This window comes from Notothenia coriiceps, unplaced genomic scaffold (assembly GCF_000735185.1).
Source record: "Notothenia coriiceps isolate Sejong01 unplaced genomic scaffold, NC01 NC01_scaffold00022213, whole genome shotgun sequence".
In the NCBI taxonomy this organism is placed as follows: Eukaryota; Metazoa; Chordata; class Actinopteri; order Perciformes; family Nototheniidae; genus Notothenia; species Notothenia coriiceps.
In genome coordinates, this window is record NW_011354914.1 from 201,613 (window position 1) to 219,666 (window position 18,054).

General features: G+C 40.7%; 1 protein-coding gene across 1 annotated transcript in view; it reads left to right on the forward strand.

Annotated features, from left to right (window-relative positions):
• The first annotated feature begins 3,307 nt into the window (after positions 1 to 3,307).
• LOC104953848 (SPARC (osteonectin), cwcv and kazal like domains proteoglycan 2) overlaps positions 3,308 to 18,054 on the forward strand; it is a 41,148-nt gene continuing 26,401 nt past the window's right edge. The window contains exon 1 of the mRNA XM_010780875.1: positions 3,308 to 3,595. Within this exon, the coding sequence (XP_010779177.1) occupies positions 3,419 to 3,595 (177 nt within the window). The 5' untranslated portion in view covers positions 3,308 to 3,418. The remainder of the gene's footprint in view (positions 3,596 to 18,054) is intronic.

The following is an 18,054-nucleotide window of genomic DNA, read 5'->3' on the forward strand; positions in this document are numbered from 1 at the left end:
TTACATTTGTACACAGCTAATATTTATAGATAAGCAAACCCCTCTACGTGTTTCTACAAGCTGTCATGTCTGATGTTATTCAAATTAAGCTTTCCTCCCCCCGACTCCTTTTGTGTAAACTGATTTATGCTTGGTGAACAGGATAGATAAGTTTTATCAACATCGTCCTAGAGAGATACACAGCGAACTGATGACATTAGTTAATCCCCTTAAAGGCACTCTTCCACAGCGTAGCTCTGATATGTACAACAAGATATTGAACTGGTTAAGTGTAGCTGCTTGCACTTTTAACACAAGATTAGGGGACTGTTATATCATGTGAGAATATGTACACACTTGTTTTACTGAATAAGGTAGCTGATTAAGAGCATCTGAATTGGTCAGTGATTTAAGGTCTGCTGTAGAGCTCTCTGTTTCTGTAGAAGGGAGAAACTGTCAATCAATCAGAGTTCTGTAGGCAGGAAAAATAATGTTTTTTTTCTTTTTTCGTAGCTACATTCATGACAAATGGTTTCAAAAACTGCAGTGTAGCTGAGCTAAACACGTTTTTGAATTTGACCTGTCTTTAGCACTATTCTCACCAATGAACGGTCAGTACTGATAACATATTTCAATTTTTAAACATCACGATTAATCGTCAGTATCTCCATATGGCCAAACCCCTACTTAATATCATTGCATCTGAGGTTTTTCCCCACTGTCATCAACATTAAGAGGCACAAATAGTCACTGAGCATTTTGAAAAGTGAATCTATTTGATTCCTCAAGTAAATGAATTGTGCACAATAAAAAAACAACAATCAAAAGTTGTTATTTAAAGAGATGGAAGGGAGCAGATCAAAGCAGATCACAGCTGAAATGATTTCTCTTGTAGAGACATTGATCTCTGACTGACAATTCACTCTGATCAGTGAAGCACGAAACGTCCTTTTTGCCTGTACCTAATGTTCTGTATCACTGGTCCTGGTCACTCCTTTAGATATTGATGGAGCAGAAGAAAGCCGTCTGCAAATTTAAAAAATAAAAATCCTTTGAGTCTTCTCATCCCTACAACTTAGCATCTTAAAAGATGAACCACACAGCTTTCATCAACTTGTTTTCCATTTGCTGTTGCTGTTTGTGTGGATTTTCCTCAGGAGACCAGAGTCCCACTCCTAACAACATCTCTGCTTTCAAACCCTCTTCAAAAGCTAATGAAGCAAAGCGGAACACAGTCCTTTTTAAATGCTTCCCTACTCAGCTGTGTGACCAGTCATCTGCAGCACATTCATTCTGATCATGACATGACTGATGGCGACCTCTTGATTAACACATCATGTCCGACACCTCGTGCTGGTGATGTGCACAGCTGGCTGATGCATGCGGGACATTTCTCCTGCTGCCCTCTGCCTCTGGAGCTGTGCACACTCAGGAAATCCTGCATGTGCCACATCGGCTGTTCTGATGCCAGAGTCAGTCGGGCAAGCTAATCAGCATCACAGGAACACGATCATGCCCCCGGCTACTCTGCCTCGGCCAATGTTGGTAACCTTAAACTCCAAAGAATCTGAGCAGAGTGCTGGATTACGTTTATCTTCATGGGGATGAAATTGAGAGCGGAGGGAGCGAGGGCATGGAGAGTTTATGGAACAGCAGGAATAATGTGGGTGGACTAAAAATGATGTGCAGGTACAGCTTAACTAGTTTAAAAGTAAAGGTATCATCAACGCAGCATTTATAGCACATTTAACCTCTTTAATCCGTCCTAGTTTTGTGCAAAGAATCATTGTTCAAACCATGAAAGGTTATTTAAAATGGTAGTCAAGGAGTCAAGGGTTTGGATATTAAATAGGCAAATGTCATACAGATTTACATGGAAATCAGTAAGAGTAAAAAACATGCAAAAGACATGAGTTTTCTGATTCAAATTTCTCAAACATTTCCTTTATTTCTACAGTAATCTTGAGGCCTTGAAGAGCTTCCCTGTGTCAATACATCCAGTGTTAAGACCTTTTGCTAGCTGCCACCACTAGCAGCTCTGTCGATATGTCCTTCAACTAAAAAGTCACCAGCCATAGTTTTCGCCCAAGATGGTTGACTTGAAATTTGGCATGAAGGTCAAGTGTTTCTGCTGTTGTGTGTGTGTGGGGGAAAGCATGAACACATGGATGCATGCGTATGTGTGGTTGTAGTTCTGCAAATTCCCACTTGTTCTAATCTCGGTTTAATCCAATTACCACACAGTGTTCCATAGGTCAGTACACTCGTGTAGAAAAAAAGGCACAGATTGCTTGTGTAGTGGGGGGAATAGGGAGTTCAAAGGGGCTCATTTTTGCCCCGAGGCCCTCTGTTAATCTGACCAGGGAATTGAACAGTGTTTTGTACCTTTCATTGAACAGAACAAGACAATTCAAGGCATTTCCTTGGGCTTCAGGAAATTGTTTTCTAATTAGCATTTTCTGACCGTTGATAGATCAAATGATTAATCAAAAAAATAGTAGCAGATACATTTGTAGCAAAAAAAATTATTAATTGAGGTGGAATGTCTTTGTGTCGGGGTTGTACTGCTATTATTTTTTATTTATTGGAAAAGCATGGTTCAGTCATTACTTAATCTCTAAAATGCATTTCCAAATAAAAAGGTGACATTTTAGATTGGATTATTTCAACTGTGATGTTGCTGCTGAATTACTGGAACGAAACTACTGTAGATTAAAAGTGTAGAAGATTAAAAATGTAGGGTTCACATTTTGATATAGCCTACCGTAGATTAGCATAAACTAAATAAACAGAGTTGAGACACCTATCAGATGCCTGATCTGGGTCACTTTAAATTGAAAGTCTAGGGAACACATTAAGAATGAAGCTAAACTAATTTGAAGCTAAATTTAACCTGATTTGCCCTGAGGCCACGTGGGAGTCCTTCACTGACCCTCAGTAATCCACAGATCCCAGTTTAGCCACTACTGCCTGTAAGGTATAAACTCAACTGCAGCGATTTCGAACATTTCTTCCAACTTTATTGTTTAATTGAGTCATTCTATAGCGCATATCAGTGAGACTTATTGGCAAATTTTCCCCAAAACATTATAACACAAAAAAATTGTAATTTATCAGTTCAACAATAAACGTCTGTTCCACTTGTGCGATTGATTTGCAGCGTGACTATTCATAAGTGTGTGGGCTGCGTACAGACAAACAAAAAAGACGGTGAAGTAATGAAAGCAAGTAAGCAGAAATAAATGATTAGTGCAGGATCTAATCTCTCCTTTACTCGCTTTCTCCCTCCCTCCCCTCTCTCTCCTCTCCTCTCCTCTCCCTCTCCTCTCTCATTTACATTCAGTGTGTTGAAGCAGCAGCAGTGTTATATGTGGATCCTTGGCAGGAGGACAGAAGCAGAAAGCAGGAGATACATCCCATAGCAAACTGACTGAACAACATGGTGGTATTAAGAATCGTCCCTTGCCTGTGTCTGCTGGTGGGCTTCTCGCTCCAGGTGGACGAGAAAAGTGAGAAAGAAGCAGGGAAAGCCGGGAATTTCATGGAAGATGAGCAATGGCTGTCAACTATCTCCCAGTACGGGCGAAAGATCAAACACTGGAACCGCTTCAGAGACGTGAGTGGTGTGTTTACGGTCATGATACAGGCGTGTTTTTGTCGTAAAGGGTGCATGAGATGCTGTGTGTGGAGGTAACGCGGGTTGTTTTTTTTCTCAGGTGATTTTGCGCACAGTTGACAGTAACCCTGAAGTGCACACACACGCGATATTAGCAATTAGAGGTGCAAAAATACCCTAAACTAAAGGATTAAAATACCACTCAGGAAGGTGCGTTCAGAACGTTTGGCAAGGTGCATTGTTCTCTTTCCTACGTTCTACAATGTATTTTTTTATGGTTGAATTGATTTTTTTTTTTATGAATTGGAACTTATCATGTAAGAGTGATTGAAATATAAACCAAAAGGAAAATCTGTCACTTTCCAAGCGTTTCCAAGCTCCTTCTAGTTAACTGTGATATAGAACAGTGTTTGCAGTCATTGATCAATACCTTTTGATCTGCTATATTGCACATACAATGTTGGTCGACACCGAGGAGCTTTTAAGGCACACAGTAAGACATCAATTGTCACAAATACAAAGGAACAAACATGTTTTAATCTCCCCTGGATCTGTTTGTTCTTGGCTGTAAAGAGACAGCTTTGATAATGATGTTCACCCATGGCTATCCACCAGAAATAAACGGTGAATTAACTTATCAAATTACAATTTTTTTACCAATGACATAAGTACAGTTTGACAACATTTAAAAGGCACCTTAGCAGATAAACAACCAGATATTTGTTTTTGGTTTATCCACTAATTTAAATACCTGATCAGGGGTACATTTGCATGGAGATATTACAGGAAACCTTCCCTCGGTGTGAGGTGAGCCATTAACGGTTAACTGAGGAGTGATGATCTACTGATGTGCAGTCTTCCATTAAATGTTGGGGGGGGGGTTATGATGGGGATCTCGTTGTTTTAACTGAGGATTGAGGATGATAATGCCGGGATGTGCGCCAGGTGTTATGTCATGCTGTCTCTAATGTATGTTGTTTCATGTGAGCATATGTGAAGCGTTTAACCATATGCTTTACATTGGGTATGTGTATCAACTGCAAGGCAAATGCACAGTAGAGATCTGATTCAAGTGCGCTATTTTTTTCTAAATTTGTCTGTAAACCTCAGTGCGTGCAACTCATTAAACGAAGGAATGACATAAAGAAACTGAATTTTATATGATAATTGAGATGCATTTAAAGTTATGCATTTATCAGGGTCAGTATCGATTCTGATACTGATGCATTTTATGGATTGGTGCATCTGTGATTCTTGAATACATTTTCATCTCACGTTGTGTACTTCCATATCCCAGTGTTTATCTAGTAATTGTTTAGATAGTCAGGGCACGCTTATGTATTGTGTTAAACGGTTGCAACTAACATTTTTGTTTAATGGTTTTAATCCTTTGACCATTTACTTGATTCATTATTTGGTAATAAAATACTTAGAAACAGTGAAATGTACCATTCCAGTTTCTCAGTCCAAGGTGATTGTGACCTAAGGAAATGCAGTTTAATATGATATAAAAGCTATACATCTCTATATTTAAGAGGCTTTTTCTATGATTAATCAATTGATCCTTGTCCTGTTGATCAACAAATAGATTAGTAGAATCATTGTAGCTCTAATGCTCATTCCTGATTCTAATATTTTGATACTGATCACTGATTTAAATGGGGTGCCAGATTTGATATCCTCCAACCTCGCCTCAGCATCCACATCACAACGAGCAGAGGATGTGTGGGAGACAGAGAGCTTGGTTAGGGGTCAGGAGGTAATGTTTTTGGGTGTGTAACAGTTCCCTGGTACTGAAAGACAGAATATGTGGCTGGAATCAGGATGTGAGGGATCTCAGAGGAGGGATCAGTTGGCAACGGCTCAGATCCAAGCCTCTACCTTGACAACCAGACAGGCCATTTTATCTCACTGCTAAGAAATATCACCTCAGATAGTCTTATCAATGTCAAACAGACAGTAGCTGCACTACCTTTGACCACGCTCTGTGCTGTGTAGGAATCTGTCCAAACAGACTCCTCAGGGCACAGAAAGCTTGCGGGGAAATTTGTGATTGAATTGCAAATTTGTCTTGTCATGCAAATGTGTGTATTTGAATGTTATCTTGGCAGGATTTTTTTGGGAGAGGTCTGCCTCACCTGTCTAGTTGGACCAGCACTCAACTGGCAGAGGGGGTGAACATGGTGGGGGTCTGGGCTTTTTGGCGGCACAGTTTGGGCATGTTCATCCACACTGTGCTTAGAAGATTTGTTTGATCTTTCTGTAAATTTGATATTGGCATATACTGTATTTAAGGAGCCGATATAGACACATTGCGACATATGCAAAATGTTAGTAAATCTACCTCATGGTATTTCAAACTTACAACAAAGACATTGAATAATGCATTGTAGGGACATAAGTGCTTTTAATAAAAGATGGAAGTTGCTGGTAATTGGAGGGACCCACAGATAAACTGGTTCTACACGATACAAGATTATAAGAAAAATCATTTCATTTTTCCACAAGTGTCTTCATCCATCTGAAGTTTCAGTCTCAGTGGATTAATTTGTTTTTTCTGCAATGGATCATTAGAGAAATCCGCTTAAATGTCAAAGTGAAAACATAGCAGTTAATCGATACCATTAAAGTTTAATTTATGTGCTGTGAATCAAGCTTGTTAAACTATTAAATATGTAACAGTTGGGGGGGCTGATATTTGAAATATCCACTGTGTGTACATAAATACATAATACAAGTGAAATTATCGCAACATGTTGAGAGTGAGGCACAAATAAAGTGGCAAGTAGTAGTTAAAGTCCAAATACACAAATGATTTAATAACAGACTTCTGTAACCTAAATATGGGTCTATTAAGCTGGCAGATTAATAGCTTTGCCTAAAGACTCACCAGTAAACACATAGAGTATCTTGTTTTTTTGAATCCGTAAACTAATAGAATAATATTGAGAACAAGTTGTAGTGTTACAGGGAAGTACATTTTGTTTGTTTTAGTTCTTTGGTTACCAGCAGCCTTGTCATCACTAAGCAATCTGTCACTTTCTAAGAGTTTCAATCTTGATGATTCTACATCAGTCACACTATAAAATTGGTAGGATGGAGCCCGACTGAAATCTTAATAAGAAAGCCAACAAACCATGTTCCCAAAATGGTAAACATTTAAAGATTAAATATCATAATTTTGTTATACTTCTTGTATTTCCCTTCTTTAAGCTACTTAAGCTTTAGCTTGAAGTAAGAGGTGCAAAAAAAATAAATGTAGTGTTGGTGTAGATTTGTCTAACACAGGTAATATAAATCCCATTCAAGTCCATGTGAAACCTGATGAGGAGATGTGATACTGTGAGCATGCCGAGCTGGATTTGTACTGCACTGAAATGACTATTCTATGCTGTACCAAGCAGTGAGGTGCACCATATGGTATGTGAAGAGGTTTTATTTATTTACTAGTTGTCTTGGCAAACAGGTGGTGTGAAAACAGCAAACAGGAACATTCATTCTGCATCTGAAATCACTACGTGGGCTGTGTAAAGCTGTGTAAAGCTGTGACGGCGGTTTGATTGATCGGACTGGTGTCTAAATTGGACCAGTGTACATATGATTACCCTGCATGGAGACGAAATGAGGAAACATTGAGAGAAAGAACAATAAGAGCAACAGCTGCAGAGGCAGGAGCTGTCAGGATTATCCTCAGCAGGTTACAGGCAGTTATACAAGCTCCATTATGATGGGAGCTGTAATCATGGCACACTGCAAATGTCAGGACATCAAATCTCTGGATCCAGATTCCCCCCGTATTCACATTCGAATAAGACGTACCCACACACAGCAGGTTAAAAGTGTCCACAAAAGAAGCTTGGGTGTAATCAGTTGAATTGATACACTTTTTTTGACTGTATTTCTTCTTCCACTTTGCATTCTGGTGCGTTCGGGTGGATCTGCCCAGCGGGAACTGTTGTGGACAATACTATGCTGTTCATTCACGGCCAGATTCCCCCATGTCTACAGAAAGGACTCATTAATGAGCTGTGCAGAATTTAAAGCCAACCACAGAGAGCTGTTTAAGGTTTGCACCTGCTCTACTGCCTGCTACATTTTTAATGAGGGAACATTGCCTCATCATCCTCAGGTAAATTGCTCCTCAGCCTCTTTGGTCTTTAAGATTAGCACGGAGAAAAAATGCAAGTCATTATCAGCTTCATGGTGTTTACAAACGATTTTGATATGTCTGGTATGATAATGTCTGTACTAAGTCTCATGGCTCAGTGGACTACATATCCTAATATGAGCATTCAGATGTTATTTTAACAGCACTGCTTTGGAAAGCCTCACAGAGCTGCTAGTAGATTGAAGACTCTTAGTCTCGTTTCAATTATGTATTGTCAACAATGGAAGAAAACACGTTCACCACTGTGCGCTAACCGCTGAATTATTTATCTACACAACGATTTGTTCCGTCCGGCCTTCATCAGGTATATATATTTGTTGTCCAAATAAATATTTTAGCAGTAAGAGAGTTTTCTCATTTTCTTTCAAGATTGCATTTCCCTCCAACGCACTTGTCATAAAAAAATGTTAAGTCCAAAATCAGTTATCAAACTTCCTAGATGAATATGATGCCTTTTGAGATTACAATTTGTTGTCCAAATGCAGTCCAAAGTATAGAGATGATCTACAAAGCAGCAAAACAAATTCTTATTTTTGAAAAGCTGTAGTAGATTATTACAATTATTGAATATTAGTCTTTGGTTGATTAACATATAAGTGCGTAATCGCAACATATAGGACAGTAAACAGGTTGGAAGAACTCGTTAAGCCGTAATAAGCAACCGGATGATAACTATGAACCAGTCATTTTGTATCCGTGCTGTTTAAGATTATGGCCCGACCACTGATGCTACATTAACACAGCTCCTCTGTGAGAGAAAAATGCAAGACCAGGGTTCATTTAGTTTTTTTGCTAAACACGATTCTCCTGCATCTTTTCTCCGAGACACAGAGCTCCTTTACTCCGCTCAAGGACACGCTGCCAGCTGTGGCTTTTTCCTCTCCTGTCATCAACCTCAGTCATTTATTAGCCTCCCACAGGATTTATGCTCCGGCACTAACAGCCAGTCTAATTACGGATATGAAAAATTAGAACAAGAGGACAGTATGCAATTGTAGAAAATGTGATAATTAGGCTTATTTCCAATTAAAAGTGAATGGCAATGCGGGGGTTGGAAATAAAGACGGGTGAAACCATAACCGTTAAATGAGCTAATAGTTATCTCCGTCGGCTCTGCTGGGTGAATCTAAATCGAAATAAACTATCTCTGGAAATATGTTCACTGCACACTAATGAGATCAAAATGGCAGAAGTGGTGCAGAGAAAACTTGTTGTTATCCTCTTTGCATCACGATACATGTCGTTTACTTCAGGTGAAATCAAGTTTTCAAATAGGATAAACAGGATTCACATTTGAAATCTTGTTGATTTCCCAGCACGATAAGGGGTGATTCCTCATTGAGTAGAGAGGCTGTGATCTGTTTGTGCTCCTATAGATAAGCTCCACTTTCTCAGAGAAGCTCAACGGCTGCGCCAAACTACAGGAAAGCTTTTTCATAATCATGTTCCACGGCCCACAGCTCGTCTAAAAGTCCATTTCCTTTTCTCTGTCTGAGTACGAGGAAGCTACTTGTTGTGATAGGACAGCACATGTAGATGAATGTTTTTAATAATGGATGCTGGCTGCACCTACCGCTCCTGTAGCAATGACGGCCTGAATTCCATAATTTTTTTTCAGCCCTTAACTTCTCAGAGAGTCGCTGAAATGTCGGGCTGAATAATTAGCCGTTCCAAGGTTCTTCTTCTGGCTCTATTGTTCATGCATTATTTATAGTGGCATCTGCCTGAGAGTCGTCTCTGTACTGGTGGAGCTCCTCTATGCCTAGCTGCAGGCAAAGCAATACATGCTGCCACTCTGCCTCTGTACTGTCTTCATTCATGGCTGTTATGGAGGCACACCCCATACTCAATCAGTGATCCAGCTTTCAAGCAACCAAACATAATTATATCATTACTTACAACAAGTAGAAAAATTCAGATGTTGGTTTTTATTGTCTTCTGGAACGCCTTTTGCTTCTGTCAATGTGGTTGCTTTGGCTTCTTGGGGTCTATTACTAACACGTCCATCCCTAGAGTCATGTTGCTAACCTAGCTTAGAAGCAAAACAAGGAACATTAAAAGGCAGTACAAATGTAAAAATCTGCCTCAAAGGTTGAATGTTTGAACTTTATATATATATATATAAGCCCTAGGCTAATCGTAGAGTACTATATTCGGTTTTAGCTGGTGGACTTGAGTTGTTCAGATTGTGTTGAGAAAAATATACTTGACCCACCTTCACATAATCGGTAAGATTCAGATTCACTAAAACCTCTTCGAAATGTGTTTTTCGGGTTTTAAAAACAAGATATAACACACAGTATATCCTAGCAGAAGTAAGAATCTTCATGATAAGTAACCCTCCTTTATTTATTCTCACATGGAACTTCATTCGCACCTTGACAATGAAACCCCTATCTGTTCATCTGCAATAACCTTTATTGTTATTGTTCAGAGTCACCAGGCAGAAACCTGAGTTTACCCTTCACCGGGTAAACACTTTAGAACAAGCTTCCCCAGCTGAAATCACTCTCTGTTATTTGAGTGGAAATTATTAAACCTGAATGAAAAAAAAACTGCAAACATAGCTGTGCATATATCAGCCAGGTGGAAATATATTTGGGCTGCAGAGAAGTGCTGTCATGAATACATTCAGATCTGCCTCGGGTGTTTTTATGTATGTTTTTGATAGATTCGCGTTGTGACCATAATTATGAGTTGTGCTGGACCGAGCTGCAATGAAGGCATGTTCTGAGCAAACACGGACGAAATGATCAGGAACAATAGGTGTAATAATGCAAGGTGCCCAGGTTCAACACGGCATTGATTGATTGTTTGCCTTAGGCCAGCCACAAATCACTCATTGTTGAACCAAGAGGGCAAGTGCTGTAACATTTAAATCAAAAAACTTTGAGGACATAATCTTGCCTGGAGGAATTTAGCCTCTTTTCAGTCTCTTGTATTTATGATTTGGACAAGACGGCTTATTCTGTCTTTGGCTTGACTTTCTCAGAGCTTTGTAGGGAAGAGACGGACCTCCTCTCTGTCTTAACTGAGGCAGGTGTCAATGACGTGCTTGGTTGGGACTGTTATCCTGTCTGTGTTGAAGCTGAATTTAGCATGTGTGGCATATGGTGGATATATTTTGTTTGTGTATGTGGGAGACAGAGACAGTTAATTTGTCGAGTTGGCAGAGAAATGGATACGCACCACAAAGTCATATTGAAATGACCTTAATCAAGCAAATCCTATAGCGGGGATAGGGTGCGTAGCTCAAGCGCTAATAGCTTTCTCAGTTGAAAGAACCCGACAGAATCTCATTTATGTGTGATGTAGTCCTTCCTAAAGACATAACGTGACATCTCAATGTGGCTCCTGGTGTTACTGTAATACCCCACTGCCACTGCGGGAGATTAGCCTTATCAGCTCCCACAACAACCCAATTTGTTCTCATTGCCATGGCAGACGGGGGGAATTAAGTGTAATCAGCCAGCTAGCATATTTAACTTAGCTATCCCTGTGAGGTGTCTCGTGCCGATCCCTGCAGCTTTTCAACTGGGCCGGTTATCTTCATTATCTTTTCTTAACCATGCTGCTGGTCTCTAAACTCATGTGTTTGACGGTTGTGGAAGACCTCTGTGGCTTCAATGGACTTGTTATCGGAGTCTAATTAATTTAAACAGCAGGCATAGATGCTGAAATTTGGAAACGGCTAATACAATAATGTTTGAAGGCAAAGATAGATGGTGGTAAAAGGATTTTGTAATCATTATTTTTGAGCAGATTTGCTGAACACACATGCTGACAATGCTCTACAGCACATACAGAGCAAATAGTTACACATATGCTCAGAGCGTACAATAACATATTCTGATGAGGCCAGTTAAAACCAGAGAGATATTTTGTAATTTTGTCAATAGAAAATCAAGAAAAATCTAAAAAACTAAGACTATGTTAGTCTGTCTCTTAGACTTTCCTACTTCCTGTGGCACTCAAACAAAAAACTCATTAGTCTCTACTGAAGATATAAATCTGTCACATTTATCGTTTCATTTTTTGGAAAAACTGTAATTTCCTAGAACAGCTGGGTACTGTTTATATGAAATGTTAGTAGTCGAGCAAAACCCAACATCAATTCTCGAGGACGGTTTTCAGTGGCCGATTAATGCAAATTCAGTACGCTGTGAGGATTGTATGGCAGTAAAACAGTGTGTGCCTTCTTCTAGACGCTAGCACACACAGTTCCTGACCAATCCGAGCTTTGAATGCAAGATTAAGAATGTGAACGTTATCATCATGCTAAAAGGGCTAGCTAGATGCACATATAATAGCCAAATAAAATATGGCCATTGTATCTAATATAATAAAAACCAGCAAGGCTTATTTTCTCTCGAACAAAGTAAGTTTGTCAGTCTATTTAGGTGGAATTCGTTTTCTTAGCCCTTACATTCAATATTGATTTCCTGTATTAGATAAGTATTCCAACACCAAAACAAAATTGAAGTCCATTCATTCTATTTAGGTATGCTGATTGCTTTTTGTGTTTGCAGGTCAATACTGATGAGACTAGCTTCTAGAAAGTTAAAATAGCACACTGGCTTTTTTTTCTTCTGTTGAGCCACATGGTACGACTTTTCTTTTTTTGGCTTCTTTACTGCGACTGTTGTGTGCAGCAGCAGCATGGCTCAGTACAGTAAAGACGGCCCTGCATAAGCTCCCTGGGGGCATCTGAGTAGCTCAACCTTAAGGTTTGGCCTCTTCTCTTTCTGCTTCTTTGTTTTACAAATGGAGGGGGGGAAAGGGGCGGGGGGATAAGATGCTGCAGAGACTCAGCCGTTCCACGGTTCTGCTTGGCTCAGCAGTGGGGTTCAACAGAATCCATTTTTTTTTTTTTACATCCGCTCTGTCCTCCTCCTCTCCAATTACTGCCTCTCTCGGAGCATGCAGTGCCTTGATTCAACTGAGGAGTCGGCTCCAGCCCGGCCCCTGTTTGATGTGTCACTTCATCAGTAAAATGTGGAGACCACGGCTTACGGCCTCCTGTGAAAAAGGAAAAAGCTTCATTTCTGTGATGCAACTTTCTGAAATTCAGTTGTATTAGCCCAAAGCAGTAAAGCCCCTCGTCAGGAGGTTTTAATGTTTTCACTCTTGTTTAAGATGGAAAACAGACTGTTTTATGTTAACTACACATAAACCAGCATGCAACTTGATATAAAGACTTATTCCCTGCTGGTTAAATCATTTGCATTTTGTAGGCAGTATCCAAACACCCTAGTCAGCCTGATTATTTCTGCATTTCAGCGCAGCGCAAGTGTTTCAGATGCACGCTTGACAGTTGGCTACTCCCTGGTCCGTGCCCTTCAGTGCAGAGATGGCTGCAGAATGTGCTCCGTACTGTACTGCATTGCAGGCAGGCGTCTTACCTTGTGAAACAACATGTGTCCTTCGCCTGCGAGCCCCCGGAGCACTCCTACTCAGAAGATCAATTTTATCCAGCTCTGTGTTGCTGGGCTGCGACTTAATTCCATAACGCTCCAGTGTTTTGTTGCAATTGAAACACCCCCATTTTTCCTCTGTGGGTTTTCTTATTTAATCTGTAGATGGTGATGAAAAATCTCATGCCTTTGTCATATACACACAGCACGTAATCACTTTAAACAGTCTGTTATACGATCCCGCTTCACGTCAGGGACTGTCAGAGCGAATGTGGTGTAGGAATTTCAGACCTGTCACAGTTCAATAAGAGTAAATCACAGACGTAGGAAGCACATGAGTTGGTATGTGGAATCAAAGGAGATGTGGAAAATACGTCCCTACAGCTGTTTTCCTGCTTGATATCTGCCTTAAGTTTAGATGAAAATGCAATGTTTTGCCACTCTTAAGCCGGTGGGTTCAGGCCGAGACATACAGCGTCACATTGGAACACTCTAATGCATTTCTAAGTGGTTCAATCTGCGGTGGGTCTGCACCATTAGTGTCTCTCCCATTTCTCCACCGTTTTTAAAGACGGCAGGGTACGAACGGAACGAGACATTACCTTCACATCTCAGGCCCAGCACGCTAAATCGGGGGCGCCATAACGACCAACAAAGGCTAGATGCTCTCCCGCTGCTCCCCGGTAACTACAGAGACCTGGAGAGGGGGATGTAGAATCACGACAGCATCCGCATGTGTGCCCTTCAGCAGCGATTTATAGTAGGCAGGGAGACGTGGCTAATTCGCCCACATTAATCAGCCAGAGCACATTACTGTGCAAATGATCGGCCGGGGGAATGATGAGCCGACAATGTCCTGCCAGTCAGAGAGGCAGACGCACCTCAGCGATCTGATAGGATGACACAGCCCAGGCCCAGAGCCGAGCAATCATCAGAGGAAAGCCTCTCCAAAGTCTCCGTTCATTAAGACATGACCCGGATCAGCAGTCCATCCATCAGCCTGTGTTTACCCAGCCGCAGCAGCAGAGTAAATGACTTCGTGAAGCCAGATAAATGACAACAGGAGGAAATGCAAAATGTCCAGATCATCATTTAACCTCTATCTCATATCCTGCTGCTTAATTGATGTCTTCACTGCAGATATTGTCCTCAGAACATCAATAAGGAATATTGCGGGGGATGAAGCATGCACTTATTGCCCCGAGAGAGAGGGATTTCATCTGTAAACACAGCTTCTGAACTAAAACTCTTGAAATCTGTCTGTGAGGAGCAATCTGGGTTTTTGAAGATAGGATCAACAGTTTGTTTGTTATTGAGAATTTCCTGGCTCTAAATCAGCATCAAAATAAAAATAGTTATAAATGCTGATTGATGATGATTTATGATATGGAGTTGGTATGTTTCATCATCTGAATTTGGTTGCATTTGTTGAAAGAGGGAAAGCAGGTTACAACAAACGGTACACAAAATGATGAAAGATTATATTTTTTAAATAGCTTTTGTTGTTGTTGTGCTAAGCGAAATGTCTAACCATGTGTTATACGAGAGGTTTGTTTGAAATTTATTAACCAACTTTTAACTTAATTCGCTATTATGCTATTGGGGGTATTCCCTTATCTTTAATGTGTTGTATAGGTTTTTGTGCATGTAAATGGTCTCAAAGGCTCAAATCTCAAGGTTCCCTCCAGAGGAGTTTCTCTCCCACACTCTCCCCCCCTGGCCTGAAACGCCAACATTGGACTCCTTTGTTTACTTCCGTAACATAATGACATCTCTATCACTTCTATTGGCTAGCGCTCCAACGCATTTTAGATGTAAGGCTAACTTAACGTACACACGGTTCCGTTGCGTTGACGCTTGCCGGTGGGCGTGTCTGGCGCTTGAGGTTAACGCGACCAAAAACCAATCACATTAATCTCCCGCCCCGGACACACAAAGCACGCGGTTTGATTGGCTAGCGTTTGTACTGACATACGATTTCATTGGCTGGCGCTTCGGTTGACGCATGAAAAGTAGAACTTTTTCTCAACTTTCACCGTGAGCAACGGAGGCAAAGCGAAGCAACGGAACCACAATGCAGTTCGGCAAAACGTGATGTCACCCCATTCAAAGTGAATGGGAAGCGTCTCTGTTGAAGCTCGCAACGGAACCGTGTGTGCGGGGCGTATAAGCGCAGGGGCGCGGGAAGGTATTTTGATTGTTCTTTTTCTTTATGGATATTTTACAAATCGCTCACCTTTCAAACTGTATTCTTGTTTTACTGCCATATAGTATTTCATAACTGTTTTTCTTTTATTCTCTTGTTTTTTTTATAACGATAATGATCATATGAAGGTGTGCCGCGGAAATAATCTTTTGAATAATTTGTGACCATACCGTTTGAGACCCACTGAGATAACTTAGACTAAAGTTAACTATCTAAACTCTCAGAGAGTCCTTTAGCTCTCTCTCTCTCTCTCTCTCTCTCTCTCTCTCTCTCTCTCTCTCTCCGCCCATGTATAAGCGGTTGACCAATCACAACAGAGCCGGCCAGCTAACCAATCAGAGCAGACTGGGCTCTGGTTTCAGACAGAGGGTAAAAAGAGGTGCTGCAGCACAGGCAGTATGAGAAAAATAAAAAGCTTTCTGAACATTAAAGCATGGAAACATGTCACAGTAGAGGCACAAAATACAAATATATAAACCTAAAAGTGAGCATGATACCGCTGCTGTCTATGGCTTCATGTTTACTGTTCAGACACAAGACTGGTATCGACCGTCATGTATAAACTCTCTGCCAGAAACCCTCTAAGAAGGCAGGATAACCTATTACGTGGAATCGTCTGTTTGGATATCGAATCCGTAGATAAAGAACAATTCCATAAAAAATATGCTCTGATTAGATTAGGAAACATGATGTTCTGTCGAAGAGGAGCTTATCTCATCAGATGTATGAGATTACTCTGATCGTTATCTGATATACTGTGTGTGTGTGTGTGTGTGTGTGTGTGTGTGTGTGTGTGTGTGTGTGTGTGTGTGAGAAAAAAAAAAAAAAGAATTCTTTCAAGAATTCTTTGACATCCACCTCGGTTTTACTTCAAACATTTCCTCCATTTCACTACGCAAGTGTATGAAGGGAAAGTTAAGGATTGGCTTTGTGTGTGTGTGTGACTGTACAGATGTGCCACATTACAGGGACAGATGAGCTGCAGTGACAGAGCGAGCGAGCAAGCTGCATTCACACGTGATGGATCATTGCAGCAGCAGGGCGAGGAGATGCAGATTCTCACGGTGACATTTATTTTACTCTGTGAGAATTTCTCCGGCAAGCTGAAGTGAGGTCGTGCTCCCTTAGCTCTCAACTCGAACACTCGGAAACCACAAGCTTCTCTTTGACATTTCTGCTTGTTTTGTTTTCTTGGGAGACAGACACTCCCTGGTATGCATTCTGCGTTCGAACATGCAGGGCAGCGTATTTGAATTGAACTTGACCTCTAAAGATTAAGCAGTGGATAAACACGTGTAAACATTACAGATGGCTCAAAGCCACTTTTTCTGATAGCAATGACACAACACTGAGTCCCTGCTGATTTAATGCTTATCCAGTATTCATTTTCTCCTAAGATGTTTATCAGACATAATCACCCTTTTGCTGAAACTAGATATGTAAACATGTAATGCTTAATCTCTAAAATACTTAAATCCTTGTAAGTTGATGTCTTGTAACACGACAGCTTACAGTTTTTGCAATGAAAAGAAAAGAGTATTAGACACATGACACACTCCAAACATTTTCCAATTTGATGTTGCTTGGGATGACATTGAGACAACAGGAAATATGGATAGGGATGCATGTAACAAGAGTTGGTATCATGATAGTTTCAAATGCAGAGTTTTAGATTTGTCACAAACATGAGAAATTTCGACTCAACTTGGTCTTGTCCTGCTTGAGACTTGATGCCTAAAAACCCTGATTTGGGAACTGACCGCTTAAAACCTTGAATAATTGACTTAGTGCTTTTAAATGTTGAAAAATGATATAACAAATTACATAACCAAAACATCTCATTACCTAATGGACACTATTAGTTGCAGCTGCTGAAAGAATTAAACGGAGAAAATTTACTTTAAAATTCAAAACTAGTTCTCTACCAGGGGTGTTCAATGTTTTCAGACCAAGGACACCTTAGTTGAAAGAGGGACCTAACATAAAACCTATATATGAATACAATTTTGAAGGCCTTATATTTTTTGTTATTGTCAAATCTAGGCTTTTGAGAAAGTATCTTCCTGACTTTCTTGCCTGTCAGAGCCACCTTGACATCCTAATGTTTGTTTTTACTGCTTTTGATGTTTCTCCGTTGTGCAATCGAGTGTATTTGCTAAACCAATACTGAGTTTTTTTATTTTAAGCATCCCTTTCTGGCTCACAGCAATTTCCTTACCCAACACGACACAGACATGCAGCTAAATGGTTTAAGAGTGAGCTTACCCTGCGGCTGTCATGCAGAGCTGGGATGTGTATGAACATTTTGGTGTCAGTGCTCGGGACGGGTGTGTGTATGTGGGTGACGTTGGGGTTGGCTAGTTCAGGGTTATCGGGGGTATTTATGTCACCGGCAGACTGGGCTTGGGTCGAGGTGAGATATACGTTAACTCGGAGGAGCGCAGTCAGGCTCTCGGCCAAACGCTGTCAGCCTAATGCCAGTGAGCGGTCCAGGAGGAGCGGCGCAGCATCTGGATAGTCAAGCTCTATTAGCCTCACGGCTCTATTTTACACCGGCTGCGATAGAGCCTTGTTGACAAATGGCAGAAGAGGTTGTGTGTGTGATATGAATCACATAACTCAGGGGACCTCCACCATGAATATCATACTCCCTTGCTCCCTGATCCCCCCC